At 41.9% G+C, this 18,884-nt stretch overlaps 1 protein-coding gene across 2 annotated transcripts in view; it reads right to left on the bottom strand.

The window, feature by feature from the left end:
* atrn (attractin) overlaps nucleotides 1-18,884 on the bottom strand; it is a 134,147-nt gene that overhangs the window by 81,897 nt on the left and 33,366 nt on the right. For both annotated transcript variants that reach the window (XM_085391408.1, XM_085391409.1), the window contains exons 12-21: nucleotides 18,439-18,659; nucleotides 15,928-16,049; nucleotides 13,314-13,452; nucleotides 12,142-12,323; nucleotides 9,973-10,192; nucleotides 7,953-8,141; nucleotides 6,034-6,279; nucleotides 5,358-5,495; nucleotides 2,793-2,886; nucleotides 1,131-1,183 (exon numbers count right to left, since the gene is read on the bottom strand). In XM_085391408.1, coding sequence (XP_085247534.1) covers nucleotides 1,131-1,183; nucleotides 2,793-2,886; nucleotides 5,358-5,495; nucleotides 6,034-6,279; nucleotides 7,953-8,141; nucleotides 9,973-10,192; nucleotides 12,142-12,323; nucleotides 13,314-13,452; nucleotides 15,928-16,049; nucleotides 18,439-18,659 — 1,604 coding nt within the window. The remainder of the gene's footprint in view (nucleotides 1-1,130; nucleotides 1,184-2,792; nucleotides 2,887-5,357; nucleotides 5,496-6,033; nucleotides 6,280-7,952; nucleotides 8,142-9,972; nucleotides 10,193-12,141; nucleotides 12,324-13,313; nucleotides 13,453-15,927; nucleotides 16,050-18,438; nucleotides 18,660-18,884) is intronic.

The raw sequence follows: 18,884 nt of genomic DNA, 5'->3' as shown, positions 1-18,884 counted from the left end.
ACTTTCAATTCTTTCCACCTGCGACTTGTTTAACCCTTTAAGACCTACCATAGAACCAAGTCCGCCAGAGCTTATATTATATTTTTACATGTTGTAGTGCCATTTTTTGGAGCATTTCAAGTTGCTATACATCAATACAACCATTACAGCCTAAATTTTAATAATATGCATGCATTAAGTGCATAGTAATTACATAAATTGCAAAAAAGTGCAATAAACTTCAAAAAAATTGAAAATCGTTTTTGTTTTTTAACATATATTTCTAGTTAGAGAAATTTAAGAGGCTCAAAACTGTAAATACAAAAAAGTTGCACAAACTAGTTTCCCACCACAGGAAATTTATTTTGAGTGTCTTCATAGTTTTATTTTTGAAATACACCAATTTTTATACACTGCAGGAAAAACGAAAATAAATATTATAATGCAAATTTGCAAAAAAGCAGCATATGCATCAAAATAAACTATTTCCAGCAGTGCAATTTGAGTCCTAAGCATCCCAGAAACGACACAGAAAGTCATAAAGTCAAACATAACTTTTAAAAACATCAGTATAAGCTCATGAGGCCTTGATGGTAAAAAACTACATTTCCGCGAAAATGACGTCACTTCCGGTTTCGGGCAGGTCATGGCGGACATGCGATAGTTCACGCTGATGGACGTAGGAAGTGTTACGAACAGCTGATCGGATCGGCAAAGCGAGTTTCTGGAATATTATGTTTTTGTTCCTGCAAGCGCTTTTTATGCAGTTTTTTGGCAAAGCTATATGTGGAAGGAAACCGATCGAGGACAAGCTGATGGCATAAGATGTAAGTACAACTCCTCCGGTTTCATATGCAAAAAAAATTATTGCGCTAGCTCACGTGGTCGCAGTGCTACCGGGATTTAAAAATAGTTACGCAAAACGGAGCGTGCCCGCTCTGACCGGTTTTAAAGGGTTAAAAGAGCAGCTCTGGCTCTGGATGTTATTTTTTAAACATCAAACTGCTTTGATTTAGGAGCCGTGTTGCTGTCTTGCCACTGACATGAACAAGGAAGAGATTCAGACCTCATAGTGCTCTCTTAATGTGACACCGCACACGCACGCACACACAAACCCCTTTACTGACGTTAGTAATTGTAATTCCACTTACAATAGCATGTTCCTTTGAGGGGGTTGCCTTGGTAGCGGTTCTCGACTTCACACCTGAAGAGAGGAGAGGGAAAGATGAACAGGGATGGTAGAAAAGTCAGAAAGAAAGGAAAGAGGGAAGAGAAGTGTTAACCTTCAGCCAGGAAGTAACACCACAGTGTAAAAGAATAAAAAAAAAAAGATTAAAAGGAGACCGAGTGAGCGTGATGGGAATTCACAGGAAACGTGTGCCTACGAAATCTTTAAAGAAATTTAATAAGGCGAAAAAAAGGCCTCATTTTCATACTGATGACCAATCATTTGTGAAACCTTATCTCAACTTTTTAAATGGATTTTGGAAAACCTTCTGATAATGAAGTCCAGGGTTAAGATAGAGCTGGGTGATATGAGATTTTTTCATATCACGATATGTTTTTTTCATTTCAGGCGATAACGATATCTATCACGATATAAGCCAAATAACTATATTTGTAAGATTTAAATGTGCCGTTGCTCACAAGTAAAATGTGAAATAATCAGCAGCTTGTTTTTATTTAAATATTTATTTCCCATAATAAGTTCAACAGGGTAGATGTACTTAAGGAACATGAGACTTTTTCAGTCTGTATCATCATCTGTTTTCTCTTCAGTCACGCTCGGTTGATTTTTCTAGTCGGCACACTCATTTCCTCCATTACCCGCTGGCTGCTTCCCAAACAAACACACGTGCGGCTTGGCACTTGTGCTGTACGTAACAAGTCACGCGACGTGACGCTGCGGCTGTGATTGGTTCGGCTCTGCGCTACTTCATTTGGATCGGCTGACCTTTTTTTTTTTTTTTTTTTTTTTTTTTTTTTTTAAAAAGAGGACAAGAGCGGCGAGGTCTATCGCGATAGCTTAATTTCTCTATCGAGTAAAAGTTATATCGCGATACATATCGTTATCGTTCTATCGCCCAGCTCTAGGTTAAGACAAGTACTAAAAATATAGCTGCAAGCGCTAATGAACAGCTGCTGCTGCGCTGTGCCATGGTTAGAGTTTCTCATTTTGAAATTTCAACATGTGGCTTTACAGGTCTGGAAAATAACATTTCAGGGGAGGAAAAAAACCCACTGAAGTTCATGTGGTTCAGCAATTTTGCACATAAAGGTTGTTGATTACTGGAAACCCATTTCTCAATCTGCTGGTGGTTTGACAGGCTCGTTCTTGGGTTAGCTCAACAACTGACAAATACATGTATGCTGTTAATTTTTGGAGAAGTTGACTAAATCATTAAAAGGAATTCACACTTTTACTCGTCACTGAATGTTGTTTTCACGGTACACAGATTGCAGAAGCCTTGATGCCTGTGATTGACCAGTTACCAGCTTTGATCCCCAAAGTGCTGAACTACAAGCCCGTACTATCACAAAGGACCATCTTCAAGAAAAAAATCCTAGAAAAAGTTAAAAAAGGCTATTTGAGGGTTTTCTATAGACCAGTACCACTACTGTGCTGTCAGATTCTCTGGGTGTAACACATAATGGATCTGCTGCACAGAGACAAACTAGAAAATAAAGTCTACGGTACCCCACAAGCAATCTGAATTCTAGGGGTGCAAAATATTACAGTAAAGACTTTAGACATCGCATGAGTGAAAAAGAGGACAGAGAGACAGGCGAGCATCATGAAATGTGAAACTCACAGGTGGCATCTGTCTCCTTTGATGCCCTTGGTGGTACAGAAGCACTTGCCATTGTTAGGGTTGCACATGCTTGCGTGGCCATTGCACTTGCAGGCTGAAAAAATAAATAAATAGATAAATAAATTATTTTACTTATCATTGCAGCAACCACACACAAGACTTGCACAGTAGAGTGAATATATTACACATATATAAATAATCTAATGACTGATTAACTTGATTCAGCACATTCATAACCTATAAGACCTACAGACTCCATTAATGGCCTCTTCCTGTATTAAATCATTTTGCCCTGCGTGATAATAGTGAAGCTCTGTTTTTTATCTTGTCACTTCCAGCTTGGTGGTCAGGATGAGGATTCAAAGTCCGCCGCTAATATTTCATTGGACCGCCTCTGCTGCATTAAGTCTTCTCATGTACATCCCAAAGATTCTCAGTGGGGTTAAAGTCTGCGCTCTGTGCTGGCTAATCCATGTGTGACAATGTCTCATGCTCTCTGAACCAAACAATGTGAGGATGATGAATTCTGACATTGTCATCTTGGAATATGTCCGTGATATCTTGGATGAAAAAAAAAAAGAATCCATCGTGCAGTATATCCGGGTGGTCCAGCTGACCCTGCATAATAACACCGTCCCCACAGGCTGTGAGCATGAGGCATGAGGGGTGCTTCACCTCATCGGCTTCACTTCTTACCCTGATGTACAAACCACTATGGAAAAGGTCAATTTAATTCAATTCAATTTATATATTGCTAAATCACAACAGTCACCTCAAGGAGCTTTATATTGCAAGGCAAAGACACTACAATAATACAAATGACTGCATGATCTTTTCCATTGCTCTAGTGTCCAGTCTTCAAGCTTACTGGCAAAGTGCTTTTCTTAAGGCTACACACCTTTGAGTTCTCATAATATTGCGCAAGTGAAAAAGCTCTTATTTCATCTATTAAACACAGTTATGAGTTCTACAGTTGATTTTTTTTACAATATGACTGAATGTTTAACGTATCTCTGATAACAATCATTCCAGATGAATCATTACTGTCAGTGCATATAAAAATATTCTGCACAAACAGCATCCAGCACATTATTTAGTTCATTTAAACCCGGGTTGTCAAACATGTGTCCCACGAGCCAGAACAGGCCCTTTACAGGTCAAACCTGGACAAATGGATGGGAATCAGCAAAGATTCAGGATATAGTTTTTACCTTTAGACTGTTTTGCACCAGGAAGTATAGATTTTGCTTTATGTGTTGTTGTCCAAACAGTACTTGCATTAGAGCCAGAGGCCAGAATTACTGACAGTTTTTTGAATTTATTTTATGTGACCCTTGGTCTGCCATACACCAAAGTAAGGTGGTGAAGCCATACATGAACATACATGTATGTGCAACTCTAACATCTGTGCTTTAAAAAATAAAGCATTGCACAGCACCACCTCTCAGCTTCCCCATGCTGTTTAAAGCTTAACATCTAATTCTTACATCTTTTTAAGCTAGCTTGTGGCCAATAATTTGCAACGGTGGCTACGCAACGGGTTTTCCCACCACTATCATCGGATTGTGTTCGGAAGGTGTACGAAGCACGTGAGTCCAGGATTTGAAATCTAACTGAAAAGCTCAAAGATTCCCATGAGGCCGCTGCACCTAGAGACTCAAAAAAAAAGGCCTCATCCTCTGAAACTATGTTAACTACACGGGCACACCAGCAGTCATGGCAATCTGGCCCATCACATCGCAACGAGGCAGCACTCTCCAGGAGAAGAACAACTTTCCATCTCCCAAGAGAGAACCGTCTTGTATGTGAACACGTGTGAAATGTCTATTAGGCTTGGTGATTTTTAAAAGACCCATTTTAAGGTGCCTGCACAAACATTAATGCGCATCATCCTTTATATTAATTCATCCTCATTTATCATTCTTAAAATGACTCACCCCTTTGGTAGAAACAGCTGTGAAATACATACAAGTCTGCTAACAGTGGGGGACTTGGAAGAAAAGAGCCACCTTATGATTTATCATCATTTAGTCACACGTGTCATCTTGATTATTTGATAATAATCTCCATTTTGAGGCACTGACTGTGTACTTTTTACTTGTCCACATAATGCCTCTTGAGTCAAACCAATTAGCTGTGAAGTAAAGCATGCCTTTAATGTCCCCGAGGGGGCACGCTGACAAGATAGCGATGCTGAATGGAGACAGGACAGGTTATTGATTGACTGTCACAGACGCAGAACTTAATAAATATATGTACATACCAGAGGGAGGCATAAAAAGTAAAAATCACACAACATACACTGTGGCTGTAATATACCTGTAATCTAAATTAACCTGTCGAAGGAATAGACAATTGATTTGTTGTCCGACTGACTGACTGTCAGCATTAGCTGTAAAGGAGTAAATCTTTAATATCCCTGGGAAGGCTTTACGGTGCAGCGAGGAATCAGGAAATGGCTGACATAAAAATGGACTGTAAAATACTGACAAGTTAAATGAAGCCTCGTGCCGAAATACCGACTGGCTGATTTAGCGTCGTGCCGAACGGCCCACGGATACTCACGCTGGCAGCTGCCCCCGTTGGTCGGATCTCCGTAGAAGCCGGAGATGCAGCTCTCGCAGTGTCGGCCGGTTGTCAGGTCCTCGCACTTCTCACAGATGCTTTCGTTGACACACTGGCTGTGACCATTACACTGACAAGCTGCAAAAGAGTAAACAAACATACTGCATAAACATCACACCCCGAGACGAGAGGGGGGTACGATAAAGACAGAACATGAAGGAATGAGTAGATTATTCTGAGCAGAGAAATTTATGTAAATTTATGTAAAAAAACAAAACGCTGTTTGTTGTCCAGTGCTCGAGTGTGTCATAAGAGGCATCAGAGCAGCCAGAAGTCTCTTTAAAGCAGCATTTCAATCATTTTAGATGAGAAGATCACTATAGTTATTAAGCTAAGTGAGTAATTCCTTCAAATGCAAGTCCGCCTGTCTGTACCACATAATGAGGAACAATTATAAACCAAAGTGACAATACAGAAACACATTTTCCCAAAATGCAACATAAACACATACTTTCTTTGGATGCCTATTGTCTGATAAATTCACATTTAGGTTTTTGTTACAACGCAGATTTAACAGACAACCATTTTTGTAATCCCCACAACATGTGTGTGTGAAATTAATTTGCATGAATGTCATTTAATGTCACATAACTAATATCTTAGATTACGTTCCTACCTGGGCAGTGAATGAAGGACCAGTTGTACTTTGATTCGCTCGGGCACATGCTGGCGTTGAGGGCTGGCTGAGGATTGGCGGGCAGACCAGGAAGGGTGGAAGGGGCCGGGACAGAGGTCTGGAAGGGCCCGCGGTAGGAACCCTCGATGCACTGACCTTTGCCCGTGTTACTGGGGTCAGTGCACCAACCGCAGCCCGGCTGATCCAGACACTGCCCGCACGTTCTGTATCCAGAACAGTTCTCCGCTGAAGTGAAACACAACGCAGCACCAGGTGATTAAAAAGGTATTTATATTTCTGAATTCTTTGACTGTAAAAAATAAAAACGGCTTTTAAAAATGATTCTGTGTTGGAAGGTACAAACAAAGCCATCAGTATTTCAACAATCAGAGCTCTGAATTCTCGACATACCGGTACTCAGAAAATTGTGCTTATATGAGAATAAAACACTAGTCAGTAGCAGCAAGCGATAGCGTGATCATTTTTGAGTTAGCTTAAAATAAAGCTAAGACACTGGAACTGGAGGGAAATGGCTATAATATAATCTCCTCACACATTACAGGTTACATCATGTTAGCTCTCGACCTTTAGCAGGGTCGTGCCAGCTGGTTTCACCGGATTTCACTCTTTTAATCAAAGCTAGCCTCTTTGCTTTTAGCTTCAAAGTGGACAGCTGGATTGATCTTCACATCTATAGCCCGGCAAGAATGTGGTTGTCAAAAAATGTCAAACAGTTTCTTCAGAAAAACTGAATGTGTGTTCTATTCAAAAAAAAAAAAAAAAAAAATCTGGCTTAATTTCCACTTAATTTGGAAAGGAAGAGAGTTTCAAAAGCTATCTATAAGCTGGATAACCATTTAACATGTAATCATCATCAGTCAACATGGCACATGAATGTGTGCCTTTAATTTCCATCTCTCGCCCCATGAGCAGTTCATCCATCGATGGCTATAATAACTTGATTCACCTGCTAGGTTTCATAAAAGAAAATTGTTCTCTGCTGCAAAGACGAAATCCAAAAAGTACCAGGTTTCAAACTATCAAACCAGATTATCGATCCCCATCGCCATTCAGTGGAGGGCTACAATTTTATTTGTTCAGCTAAATGGAGGTTAACCCCCCCATTTAGCAGTCCAAAGTTGCTCTACTCTACAGACCAATAATCAACAAGCCTTTTTTGTAAATTTGGTGAAGATCTCCAGAGCAGCATATGCTTGAATGATTGAGTATATTAACTGCAGCTACAGTACTACATACACAGATTTCAGATTTATGCTTTATTTTTCGCCGGGTTTTCCTCGTTTCTTAAATTGCAACTAATGAATCGTGACTGAAGGGCTGGTAGTTATACATGTAGCTGCTTGCAGCTTCAGAGCTTTAAATGAAATGCTGCAACGGTTTCAAGTGTCGGGCTCTTCTTCTAGAGTGTTTTTGCTATGGCAGCAGCTGCAATTTGTTCAAAGTAGGAGAATGACTGGGCAGCCGGCATGAGCTGGCAACTCTTAAAAGTAAACATTTTACGTGCAATCAATGGGATTAAATTAGTCATTAAGTGGAGCAATTAAATGAAACTCCTTTACTCCCCTTGAAATTCAATTCATTACATATTTCATTCTAAGAAATAACTCTGTTAAATAAAGTATTACTAAAAGGAGATTAAGAATTTAAACTGTGAAGGGCTACATTAAACGGCTAAAGGTTTTAAAACTTGGTTTTAGCCTCAATCCCACTTTAATGTGGTTAGTTGGTTTCTCATCTTGATTGTTTGGTCATGAAATGACCCTCAGGCCAAAACTGCTTGCCAGAAGTCCTTGGGCAAAAAAGGGAGGAACAGTGAAACTATTGAGGAGCTATACTTTTATAACATGTAGGCAGATGAAATGAAATCGAATTGCAATAACGGGAAAATGATCTCTTACGTGGACAAGTGTTCATGGTGTACCACTCCATACACTGGCCAAAGGGGAAGGAGGCTACATAGGCGTTGGAGTCGACGCACTGCTTCATGTTGCTGCACCACATGCACTCTGAGCTGCTGCTGCTGGTGCATTCGCTGCAGGTGGTTCTCATGGCGCAGGGTGTCCGGCACTGCTTGGCACTGTGGTTGGCTGTAAAATGCAACAAACTCTTTTAGCACAGATGCCTCTGTGGGACATCAGCCTCTGCTGAACTCCAGGGCATTATAAAGCAGCAGCTATAAGTCTCTTAAGCTCATTTTAAAGGGTGAGAAATGAACACAAGTGAATTTTAAAAGGTGTCATTGTTACAGCAAGAGGTATAATGAGCCTCATAGCTATTCACAAATCCATTTAGGCCTCCATCTGCCTTTTGTGTACCCAGTATCAGCCTAATGACAGCCTCATCAGGCAGACATGAGGCATCTGCAACAAAAATGAGCATCAGGCATGACAATCTACTTGTGCAGCCTCAACAAGAACGGACAGAAAGGTTACAGAGGAAAAAAACCCTTTCTCTTCAGCTAGTTCTTAGACATGGCATTACTCATGCATGCAACTTCTTTTTTCTGTTATGTAAAAATACATGTGCATTAAAAGACTTTAAAATACACTGAACAAAAATATAAACGCAACACTTTTGTTTTTGCTCCCATTCCCCATGGGATGGACGTAGAGACCTAAAATTCATTCCAGATACACAATATAACCATCCCTCCCAAACAGTGGTCACAAATCAGTCCAAATGTGTGGTAGTGGGCACATCTGCTATATTGAGATAATCCATCCCACCTCACAGGTGTGCCACATCAGGATGCTGATCTGACATCATGAGTAGTGCACAGGTGTACCTCAGACTGCCCACAACAAAAGGCCACCCTGGAATGTGCAGTTTTGTCTCACAGCAAAATGCCACAGATGCCACAAGCAATGAGGGAGCGTGCAATTGGCATGCTGACAGCAGGAATGTCAACCAGATCTGTCGCCCGTGCATTGAATGTTCATTTCTCAACCATAAGCCGTCTCCACAGGCGTTTCAGAGAATATGGCAGCACATCCAACCGGCCTCACAACCGCAGACCTCGTGTAACCACACCAGCCCAGGACCTCCACATCCAGCAGGTTCACCTCCAAGATCGTCTGAGACCAGCCACCCAGACAGCTGCTGGAACAATTGGTTTGCACAACCAAACAATTTCTGCACAAACTGTCAGAAACCGTCTCAGGGACGCTCAACTGCATGCCCGTCGTCCTCATCGGGGTCTTGACCTGACTCCAGCTCGTCGCCGTAACAGACTTGTGTGGGCAAATGCTCACATTCGATGGCGTCTGGCACGTTGGAGAGGTGTGCGCTTCACGGATGAATCATGGTTCACATTGTTCAGGGCAGATGGCAGCTGAGAATGTCCCAGTTCTTGCATGGCCAGCATACTCACCGGACATGTCACCCATTGAGCATGTTCGGGATGTGCTTGACCGGCGTATACGACAGCGTGTACCAGTTCCCACGAATATCCAACAACCTCGCACAGCCATTGAAGTGGAGTGGACCAACATTCCACAGGCCACAATTGACAATCTGATAGACTCCATGCGACGATGTGTTGCACTGCATGAGGCAAATGGTGGTCACACCAGATACTGACCGGTTCTGGGTCCCCAGACCCCCAATAGCGCAAAAAACTGCACATTCCAGGGTGGCCTTTTGTTGTGGGCAGTCTGAGGTACACCTGTGCACTACTCATGATGTCAGATCAGCATCCTGATGTGGCACACCTGTGAGGTGGGATGGATTATCTCAATATAGCAGATGTGCCCACTACCACACATTTGGACTGATTTGTGACCACTGTTTGGGAGGGATGGTTATATTGTGTATCTGGAATGAATTTTAGGTCTCTACGTCCATCCCATGGGGAATGGGAGCAGTAACAAAGGTGTTGCGTTTATATTTTTGTTGAGTGTATAAACATAGTGAGCTCACCTGGTCGTTCGCACAGGCTGCCATTCACCGGGCTTATGCAGGTTTGAGCTTTCAGTCCGGTGGCTGCCGGCTCGGCCAGGTAGCCGCAAAACCCAGCGTCGCTTGGCTCACCCGGCAGCCATTGCAGGGTGGTGTTGGTGAACGGCGACATGTCCTCCCAGCACCAGTAGGACACGTTGATTTTCCTGAGCCCTACCCACGGCGTCACAGTGGCCTTGTACTGTAAACACCAAACCAAAGGAGGATTTCACACGATGGCTCTTTGCTCTGATCGAATTTGGTAACAGATTGCTGCCAGATTTTTCTGGAAAACATCTCAAACGTAAGCGGCAGTTACACTTATGCTGAAGATTAAATCAGTTTACCTAAATCAATTCCAAAACACATGTTTTTACTACAACACAAAGAGAAAATGTCAGTGCAGCTTTTCATTCATTCTGACGTGCAACACACTGCACCAGGCGCAGTGGCAATAAAGGCAGCTTTACCTCAGTTGACTTGAGAAGCTCCGTTATCCAACTCATCTCTAATCAATGGTTTTAATATTGCAATAGTAGCAAACAAAAAGACTTTTCTCTCTCTCGCAGGCATGAGAGGGATAACTGTACCTTTGAGATCGAATACAATCGCCATTTCTCAGATTGATTAAACCTGCCTGGAAACCGTTGGAACTACTGAACTGGATGTACACCATCAATACAACAAGGGAGCCTGTTCTCAAATCTCTGCGCCCGTATCATTGAAAACCAATGTTATTCCAGAGCGGTTAAGCTTCCATTATTCTCTACCCTTAAGCACAAAGATTACTGAAAAGCAACCACCAGAACAAATTTAGACCAGCAGGGGAAATCTACACGATTTCATTAGAATGGATGAAAGACACTTCTTTAATTCCAGCCTGACTTTGTGATTTAGACCCCTTTTGTCTTATTTAGCTTCAGCATTCACCACACGGTGCCTTGCAGCCACCGTGTGGTGGCTGCAAGGCACTTTGCAGGATCGCTTTTTTTGCATGGGTGGCCTAAGTTAAAGGAGGCAGTATTTGCATTTGGTATGTAATTAGAAACTACAAAGAGCTATATTACTTTTTTCTTTTCTTTTTTTGTAGGGACTTTCCTGATATTACAAAATACTTTTTGTATTATCTACACATCTTCTTCTCGTCTATTTATGAATGAACTGATTGATTTCTTAATGGTTTAATGTGCAAAATGTAATAAAATCATTTCATGTCAAACATTTCAAAATAAGGGGGAAAAAAATCAGATAATTCTACTATTGGAGAAGATAAAACTTCTGTTAAATCTTCTGCTTAACTTGGTAAGATGCACAAATTTTTACAAACCTAAGGAAGTTTAACCCCAACTAACTTAAAAACTGAATTCAGACTTTACAACCCGATACCCAACAGTGCGTCCGGTCCATCCTCCGTCCATATCTGCAGATACGTGAACAGAATAAAGACGGCAGCTTGCGATGGTTGATTGATCGCAGGGATAGATTTTTGTGCATGTGCTCTAATGGAGCGAGTAAGAGATGTCTGAGCTCTGAGGAAGAGATCTGTTAATGGGAGATTTGTTTCACACTTAATGGTTCAAAAATCTCTCTCACACGCACGCACGCACGCACGCACACACACACACACACACACACACACACAGAATCCAACCAGAGCTCATTCAGATTAAGAAGGAAAAGAGAAGATTTCAAAAGCTACTGAAAAGACAGCCAAGGGCAAAAACTAGAGAAAGGGCACAAGAGTCCATTTATGCTCATCAATCAGAGAAAAACATGAGAAATAAAAATCTTTCTTACAGTGGACTTCAGATGTGCTGGTCTTTTGAACCCGTGTGTAACTTATTGATTTAGTCTTCTAATGTGTCCACATCCGCTTACTTCAACAAGACTGTATATCAAGGAAGGCTCTTTGTAGACGACATCATTAGTTGTCTAAGTAGTGTATCATTCTTCAGTCATTGCCTGATTTGATCTTTTTGCTGTAATTATCCATTTTTATCTCCGGCACTCTCAGCGCATCTCAAGTCTTATCGGTATCTTTCTCTCTGCTAGTCTGATGACCCAATTTCCCCAAGGAGAATATCACATTTTCTCTAATCCGATAATTAATATCCTGGCTACTTCCCCCTCCAATCGCCCCCTTCTCCTTACCACCACGCTCATTATCTGCAGCTCCTTCAGGACAAAGTCCACCTTCTTTTGTGTGGTCAGAGAGGCCAGGACGGCGTTGTGGTTCCTGCAGGTCAGCTTGGCGTTATCGTACGAGTCCTTGGTCGTGATGAATTTCAGACAAGAGTTGCCCACCAGGTGCCAGCTTTCACCACACACGTTCTCTGCAGGGGAGAGAGTAGACGTCAATACTTCTGATATGCAATATGCAAGCTGACTGTATATCTACTGGAAAAACTGGCCACCTTCAGTTTATGTATGTCAGAAGCAGTACAGGTATTATAATAAAATACAGAACTTTTTAAAAAGCAGTTGTCTCCGTCTTGTAGACATGCAAAGTTTCAAACACGTCCATCAATGCCTCATCAGGTAACTTGTAAACTAAAACCAAGAATATTTCTGCTGTGTTTTTAATTCTATTCTTTGTTCGTTTTCCAAGTTCACAACTGATTTTGTAAAATTTGTAATTTTTCTTCACAAATCTATTTTTTTATTTTAGTTAAAAATGTTTTAATTTCCAGTTTAGTTTCAGTTGGCTGTAATATTTTTAGTCTATATTTCTGTCATTCACCAAAACAGAGCTTTCATCACTGTGTAGCATGTGGCTAATTATTTTTAATAGATTTCAGAGGGGGCAGCACGGTGGCTCGGTGGTTAGCACTGTTGCCTCTCAGAAAGAAGTTCAATTCCAACATCAGGCCAGGGTCTTTCTGTTAGTGGGGATTCATAGGTAACTCTAAATTGCCCATAGGTGTGAATGGTTGTCTGTCTCTGTGTGTCAGCCCTGTGATAGACTGGCGACCTGTCCAGGGTGTACCCTGGCTCTCGCGTAGGAGTGACTTTCCTTCTGACAGACTTTATCTGATATATGAACAGTTAACTTGGGTTTGATAACTAGAGAGATAAAATTCTGTTCAGCACTTCCTGCTTATCTGTGCTGTGTATCAATATTTGACTATTTAAATTCTGTTATCAGTTTTGCACCTCTAGATTTCAGAAACTAAGTATGATTCGTGTTGCCTTTTGCCTGTGTGTGTGTGTGTGTGTGTGTGTGTGTGTGTGTGTGTGTGTGTGTGTGTGTGTGTGTGTGTGTGTGTGTTGTCGTAATCTTTTCAAATTAAAACTGCTTTATTTCTTCCAAGCATCCCTGTTACCTGGCAGCGAGATGCACTCTTGGTTGCGAGAATCCCACTGACAGTTTTGGTCCACAGCACAGCTCTTGCAGCTTGTTTTCTTGTTGCACACGTACGACGGGTTGTCCTTGGGGCAAACTTCATACTCTGCTATGGCCCCCTGAGAAAAGAAACCCGAAAACAACAGACATCAACACTTTGGACTCTAAACTGCAAAACAATTACATTTCATGATGCGTAAATGATATTCATTCAGATGAAACAAAAAACAACAAAACAAAAAGAAAGGAAACATTTTTTATTAGTCACGCAGAATAAAGGGGAACAGATATATGAGGACCAGACAGATCTTTTCAAATTCGTTCAAAAAGATTTAAACTTCGGATGCGCTGGAAAAAAAAAAAAAAAAAAAAAAATCAAAGTCTTCTTTTTCCTACAACACAGCTATTTGAATTTAAATATTCGATTATTTAATAACTGAAGTCAGAGATATTGAGACTCATTTCTCACATATTGTGCAGATAAGAGTGCTGAAAGAGACATTTGAACTGTGCGAGTCTGCCGGCGGCTAACAGAGGAGTAATCTGATCATAGATTGACAAACCAGATCCAGCAAACATGAAAATGTTTCATTAGTTGTCACACAAAGCACTGAATTCTGCTCAAGTCTATCCATTTAGTAGACATGGCTGATTATTTTAGTAATAGTATATTTGCTTGCACAGAAAGCCCGAGTCCTTTTTTCTTATTAAACAAGAATTTTATCTTAGAAACGTTTCTTCTTTCTTCCCCCCACATTACTTACATAAAACAATCCACTTACATGTTATATAAACCTTTAAATTAGCCTACATCTTACTGCTCGGGTCGCTAATGAAACACATTATATTATGTTATAAATATGGACTCACGACAAACTGTAAAAACCATTACTCGACATACCTGCTTCAATAAAAAGGAAGAAAATATTAATGTTGACCGTCTTATTATGAATAAATACATTGTGGTAATCATACAATGAAAGAACGGATGAAACGTTTTTACTTGTAGAAGCTGAGATACCACCGCAGCACATATCAGCATCACCATTTGATGAAAACACATTTTTGGGCTCCGCGAGTGCTGGGTTGAACTAAGTGCCTTAATTCCATATTGACAGTGACAGCATCACACAGCTGCTGTGAACCTCTTGTTCCACCTCACTCCAAAGATGTTCCATTGGACTGAGATCTGATGACTGCGGAGGCCGCTTGAGTACACTGGATTGAGATCATTTCAGGTTTGTGACATGGTGTGATACCCTGCTGGAAGCAGCCATCAGATGATGAGAACACTGTAGTCATAAAAGGACCACATCGTGTGCACATGATTATAATCAGAAACCATACTCTGGTAAGGCTTTGGCATCCACACAATATTCACTTGCTATGAATGAACCTAAAGCGTGCCAAGAAAATATCAACAACACCATTACGCCACACCACCGTGGTTTTAACGACTGGTTATTTGAGTTACTGTTGCGGTCCTATCAGATCGAAGCAGTGTGGCCTCTGTTCTCTGACCTCAGGCATCAACAAGGTATTTTTGCCCAAACTGCTGCTCACTGGATCTTTTACATACAAACATGCCATTCAAAGTTCCTCAAATCACTCAAACACACTCACACGCTTATGCTCACTTTGAATTTCTGCAGGTCATTTTGATCATGTCTAAAATGCCTAAATGCATTGAGTAGCTTGCAGTTATATTGGCAGACTAAGATATTTGCATTACCTAGCAGCTGAACAGGTGCAGTGAGTGTACATTATAACAGAGCTGCAAGATGGAAAGGTGTGTGTAGGGTGCTACTGACCATCACAGAAAATCCCCAAAAAGGTTCGTTTGCACGCATACATGGAGCGTCCTATTCTGGAGCATTGTTGCATGGCAGTGAGTGTAGACTCAAAAAAGTAATTTGCCATTAACATAATGTAAGCACTCAGATTCTAGGGGTCAGGGTTATTTTGATTTCTTTTAAGGACACATGGGCTGGACTGAGACAGGCTGTATTTTTCCCTCTGATGTGTGTTTTAAGATGAAATAACCTTTGGAGAAAAATGGAAAAAGTTTGTGTAGTCCATTGAAAGCAACAAAAAGTTGCCAAAATTAGTGAAGCTGCACTGGAATTGGCTCCAGGAAACTATTGTGTCTGAGCATTCATTATTCTGTGCTTCAAAGAGCCTCTGACTGCTCGAGATCATAACAACACTACCTATTCATGTATTACAATAAGTTGCAAAATTGCACTCGGCTTGCGTGGCAACAAAATGTTAGTTGGCAATGTTTGCTGAAGTGAATACACATCCACGCATGTAAACATCAGATTGTGAAGTTCTGCAGCTTGCAGAAAAACCACTGGTGTCCAACAAAACCATTACTTTGTGTGTTTAATGTCCAACAAAGGGTTTTTTCTCCCCCAAGCAATGAGGTGACTGCAGGCAGTAAGCCCAGCAGGCCCCTTCTCTACAACCTGATATATCCTGCTTTCTGGATCCTCCCAGGCTTATAAGAAGCACCTCTTCAGCTCCTATATGTAACACAGTTAGAGGCGATGTCCCCAAATGCTCTGGGCAGGGTGGAGAGCAAGTTTTCTTACCGATGCAGAGGTGCAGTTACTTCCAAGAGACACGCATTGGCTCGAACACCACTGGCAGCCGTTGGTGTTGGCAGTGCAGCTGTAACAGTCGGTATACTGGTCACATCTCTCAGCATCACCGTCTGCAAAATGTAGAACAGGGTGCACTTTTTTTTTTTTTAATTTATAAGAACAGAGACAGAAATCTTCCAGTCAGTTCAAAAGTCAAAGCAACCAGTAACTCTGTTTCTGCCATTAACCACAGCTCAGTCAAAACATTTGCCGTCTCTTTCGGGGTATCCAGTGTTGACTGCCAGATCGCATCCCTTGTATTTAATGTGCCGGAAAGAGATGCCATGGAGCGGTTTCCATCTGCCAGCACTGCTGTAGAAGCAAGACCGGAAAATAAGACAGCCGTGCCGAGGAGAAAGACTGATGTTTCTGGGTTTTCCTCTTTGTGTGACAACTGACAAACAAACGGAAGACAACTCTCAACAGGAACCAGAGAGAGAAGGCTGGACTATCCTTCGTGATTACCTCACTGACACGCACGCTCACATGTAAGAAATTGTGTGTGGGTGCATCAGTGTCACGAGTGTTAGCGTTGGGGGATGTTTATAATTAGAAATCAAAATGTAATAAAACCTCAATGCAATTAAAAACCAAACAAACACATTTGCACATCACACAAAATGTAAACAAAAACAGAATCCAGGATTTTATTTGGTAGAGAAAACAGAAACCATAATGAGTGTTGAAATTGGGAAAATGTACTACTATATTAGCTAATTTTGAGCAGCAATACATCTTTAAAAAGTTGGAACGGAGGCAAAAAAAAAAAAAAAAAAAAAAGACTGGTAAAAAGTAAAAGTAAAAAAGTAAGTGGTCCTAAAATGAAACAGCCGGTGGGACATTTTGCAACTAATTAATTGAATTAGCACCAGGTCAATTCCTGTTTTTACTGCCAGAGTTTCTCAGAAGGTGGGCAGAGGTTCTCCAATTAGCAAAAAACTGTCAACAACAATCAGAATGTTCTCAACATAAGATGGTGAAGTCCTTGAATATCTCATCATCTACATAGTATGCTTGCACTAGTGCACCAGTGGCCAGTCGTGCTCCTGTATGCATTTCCCCCAGCGGAAATAATATCTCCAGTTCTAGAGAGAGTGTGTCGACAGCAGCTCTCTCTGATTCTAGTGGCCCCTTGATGGATGTGGATATAATGAGTCTTTTAGCACCAAGGCCTTGGCAGTTTCATCTCTGAAGGGACCTCCTCTCTCAGGTGGGAGGAGAAGTGGTTCATCCGCGCCCGGATCTGGCGCCTTCATGCTTACCTGCTGAGAGGTCTAATGTGATAGATAAGCAAGCATAGTAGCAACAATCTAGGGCCTCAACCAGACCTTCAAGCAATCCTCCATTCCAGTGGTCTATTCTGGATATTTTGACATTGCTGCAGGAGATTCAGCAATATCTGCTCATCTTATTGGTTTTGATTGGGTTGCACATCTCCTTGTCATAAGTTTTTGTAAAAGGGTTTGCCGCCCGAGACCCGTGGTTAGGTTCAGTGTCCCTGCATGGGTCTTTGGTGCTGGAGCCCCCTTGTAGACCCCTTTGAACCCACCGAGTCCATGTATACAAAATTTCTTTCATATAAGACTGCACTGGTTCTCCCATTGGCTTCTGAAAAGCGAGTAGGTGACCTTCACGCTCTGTCTGTGCATCCCTCCTGCACACAGTTCTCTCCTGATGGCCTCAGGGTCGTATTGTACCCGAATGCGGCATGTTTACCCAAGGTCATTCCTGCATCTTATAGCTCAATGGAATTTGAGCATCTGAGCTTTTGCTCCTCTTCTTTTGCATCTAAGAAGCAGAAGAGGATGCACGTGTGCTATGTACAAACATTAAGAGCACTCAGAATGTGCTTTTATGAGACCAGTTGTCTGCTTCGCTAATCCGACTACAGGTAGACCCCCCTGTTTAAACAGAGGCTGCCCCACTGGATTATAGAAGCTATCTCACTGGCATACAGCACCAAGGATCCCGCTTTGTCCCGCTTCTTTGTGCTGGGTCTACTGCACACTGGTGATGCTGGTGGTCCGACTCCAGTTTGATGGCTGCTCTATGGGGTGCATATATATGTTCCATACTTATGTGTTGCACCTCATTCCTCTCCTTCAGGGAACAGAAGTTATAGGTATAACTGTTTGTTTCTGGATGATGCATGAGGGCCATATTTTCCACATTCCAAAACTTACCACACATACACAAACACGCACAAGCACACACAGAGGAAAACACCCAGGTGACATATTTTTTCGCTCATTTTCCCTCTTTGATGTGAGGAACTGTGTTGGCAGCCCATGACAAACAAGCCGTTTCTGGCAGCGTATGCATCTCATCGGACATCAGTGAAGCGAATGCAGATGAGTTCTGCACACACTGAAGGAAAGCATCGAGAACCCCAAATTATCTTGGATTAGCTTCACGTGTCACGTCCGTGCGGCATTTCAATGCAACTGCAGCGTCACCTACATGATCTCGTGTTGCAGGAGGGCTGCTGCTGCTGTTCAGTGCCGATAACGTCGCTTTCCCAAGGCAGACAGGCCTCCTGGGTGGCGTTCCACACGCAGTGAATTCCTGGCCAGGCCTGGCTGCAGGACGTCGGGCTGGAAAAGGCCGAGCAGCTGGGCGAGGTGTACGTGAGGACATCGCGGAGCAGTAGACTGTTAAAGCCACCGAACACGTACATAACGCTGCAGGAGAACACAAGAAAAGAATTAGAGGACTACAGGTGAAATAGATGTTAGGAGGGAAGGGATTCAGGAAGTAAGACAAGTGAATTTCCTCCCTACTATTTTGCCCAATTTCAACCCTTTTTGCACACTCTAAGTGATCCTCCTCTTCTCTGGGCTTCAACCTGCCTCTTAAGTCTGCTAAATCCCCAACAAGCGCTCTCTTCCTGTGCAGATGGACCTGAC

The sequence above is a fragment of the Rhamphochromis longiceps genome, linkage group LG19 (genome assembly GCF_057381845.1).
Source record: "Rhamphochromis longiceps isolate RC_006_pf linkage group LG19, R_longiceps_female_GT1.1, whole genome shotgun sequence".
NCBI classification, from domain to species: Eukaryota; Metazoa; Chordata; class Actinopteri; order Cichliformes; family Cichlidae; genus Rhamphochromis; species Rhamphochromis longiceps.
Note: the sequence above shows the minus strand (reverse complement) of the source record. Positions and strands in the feature narration are given on the sequence as shown.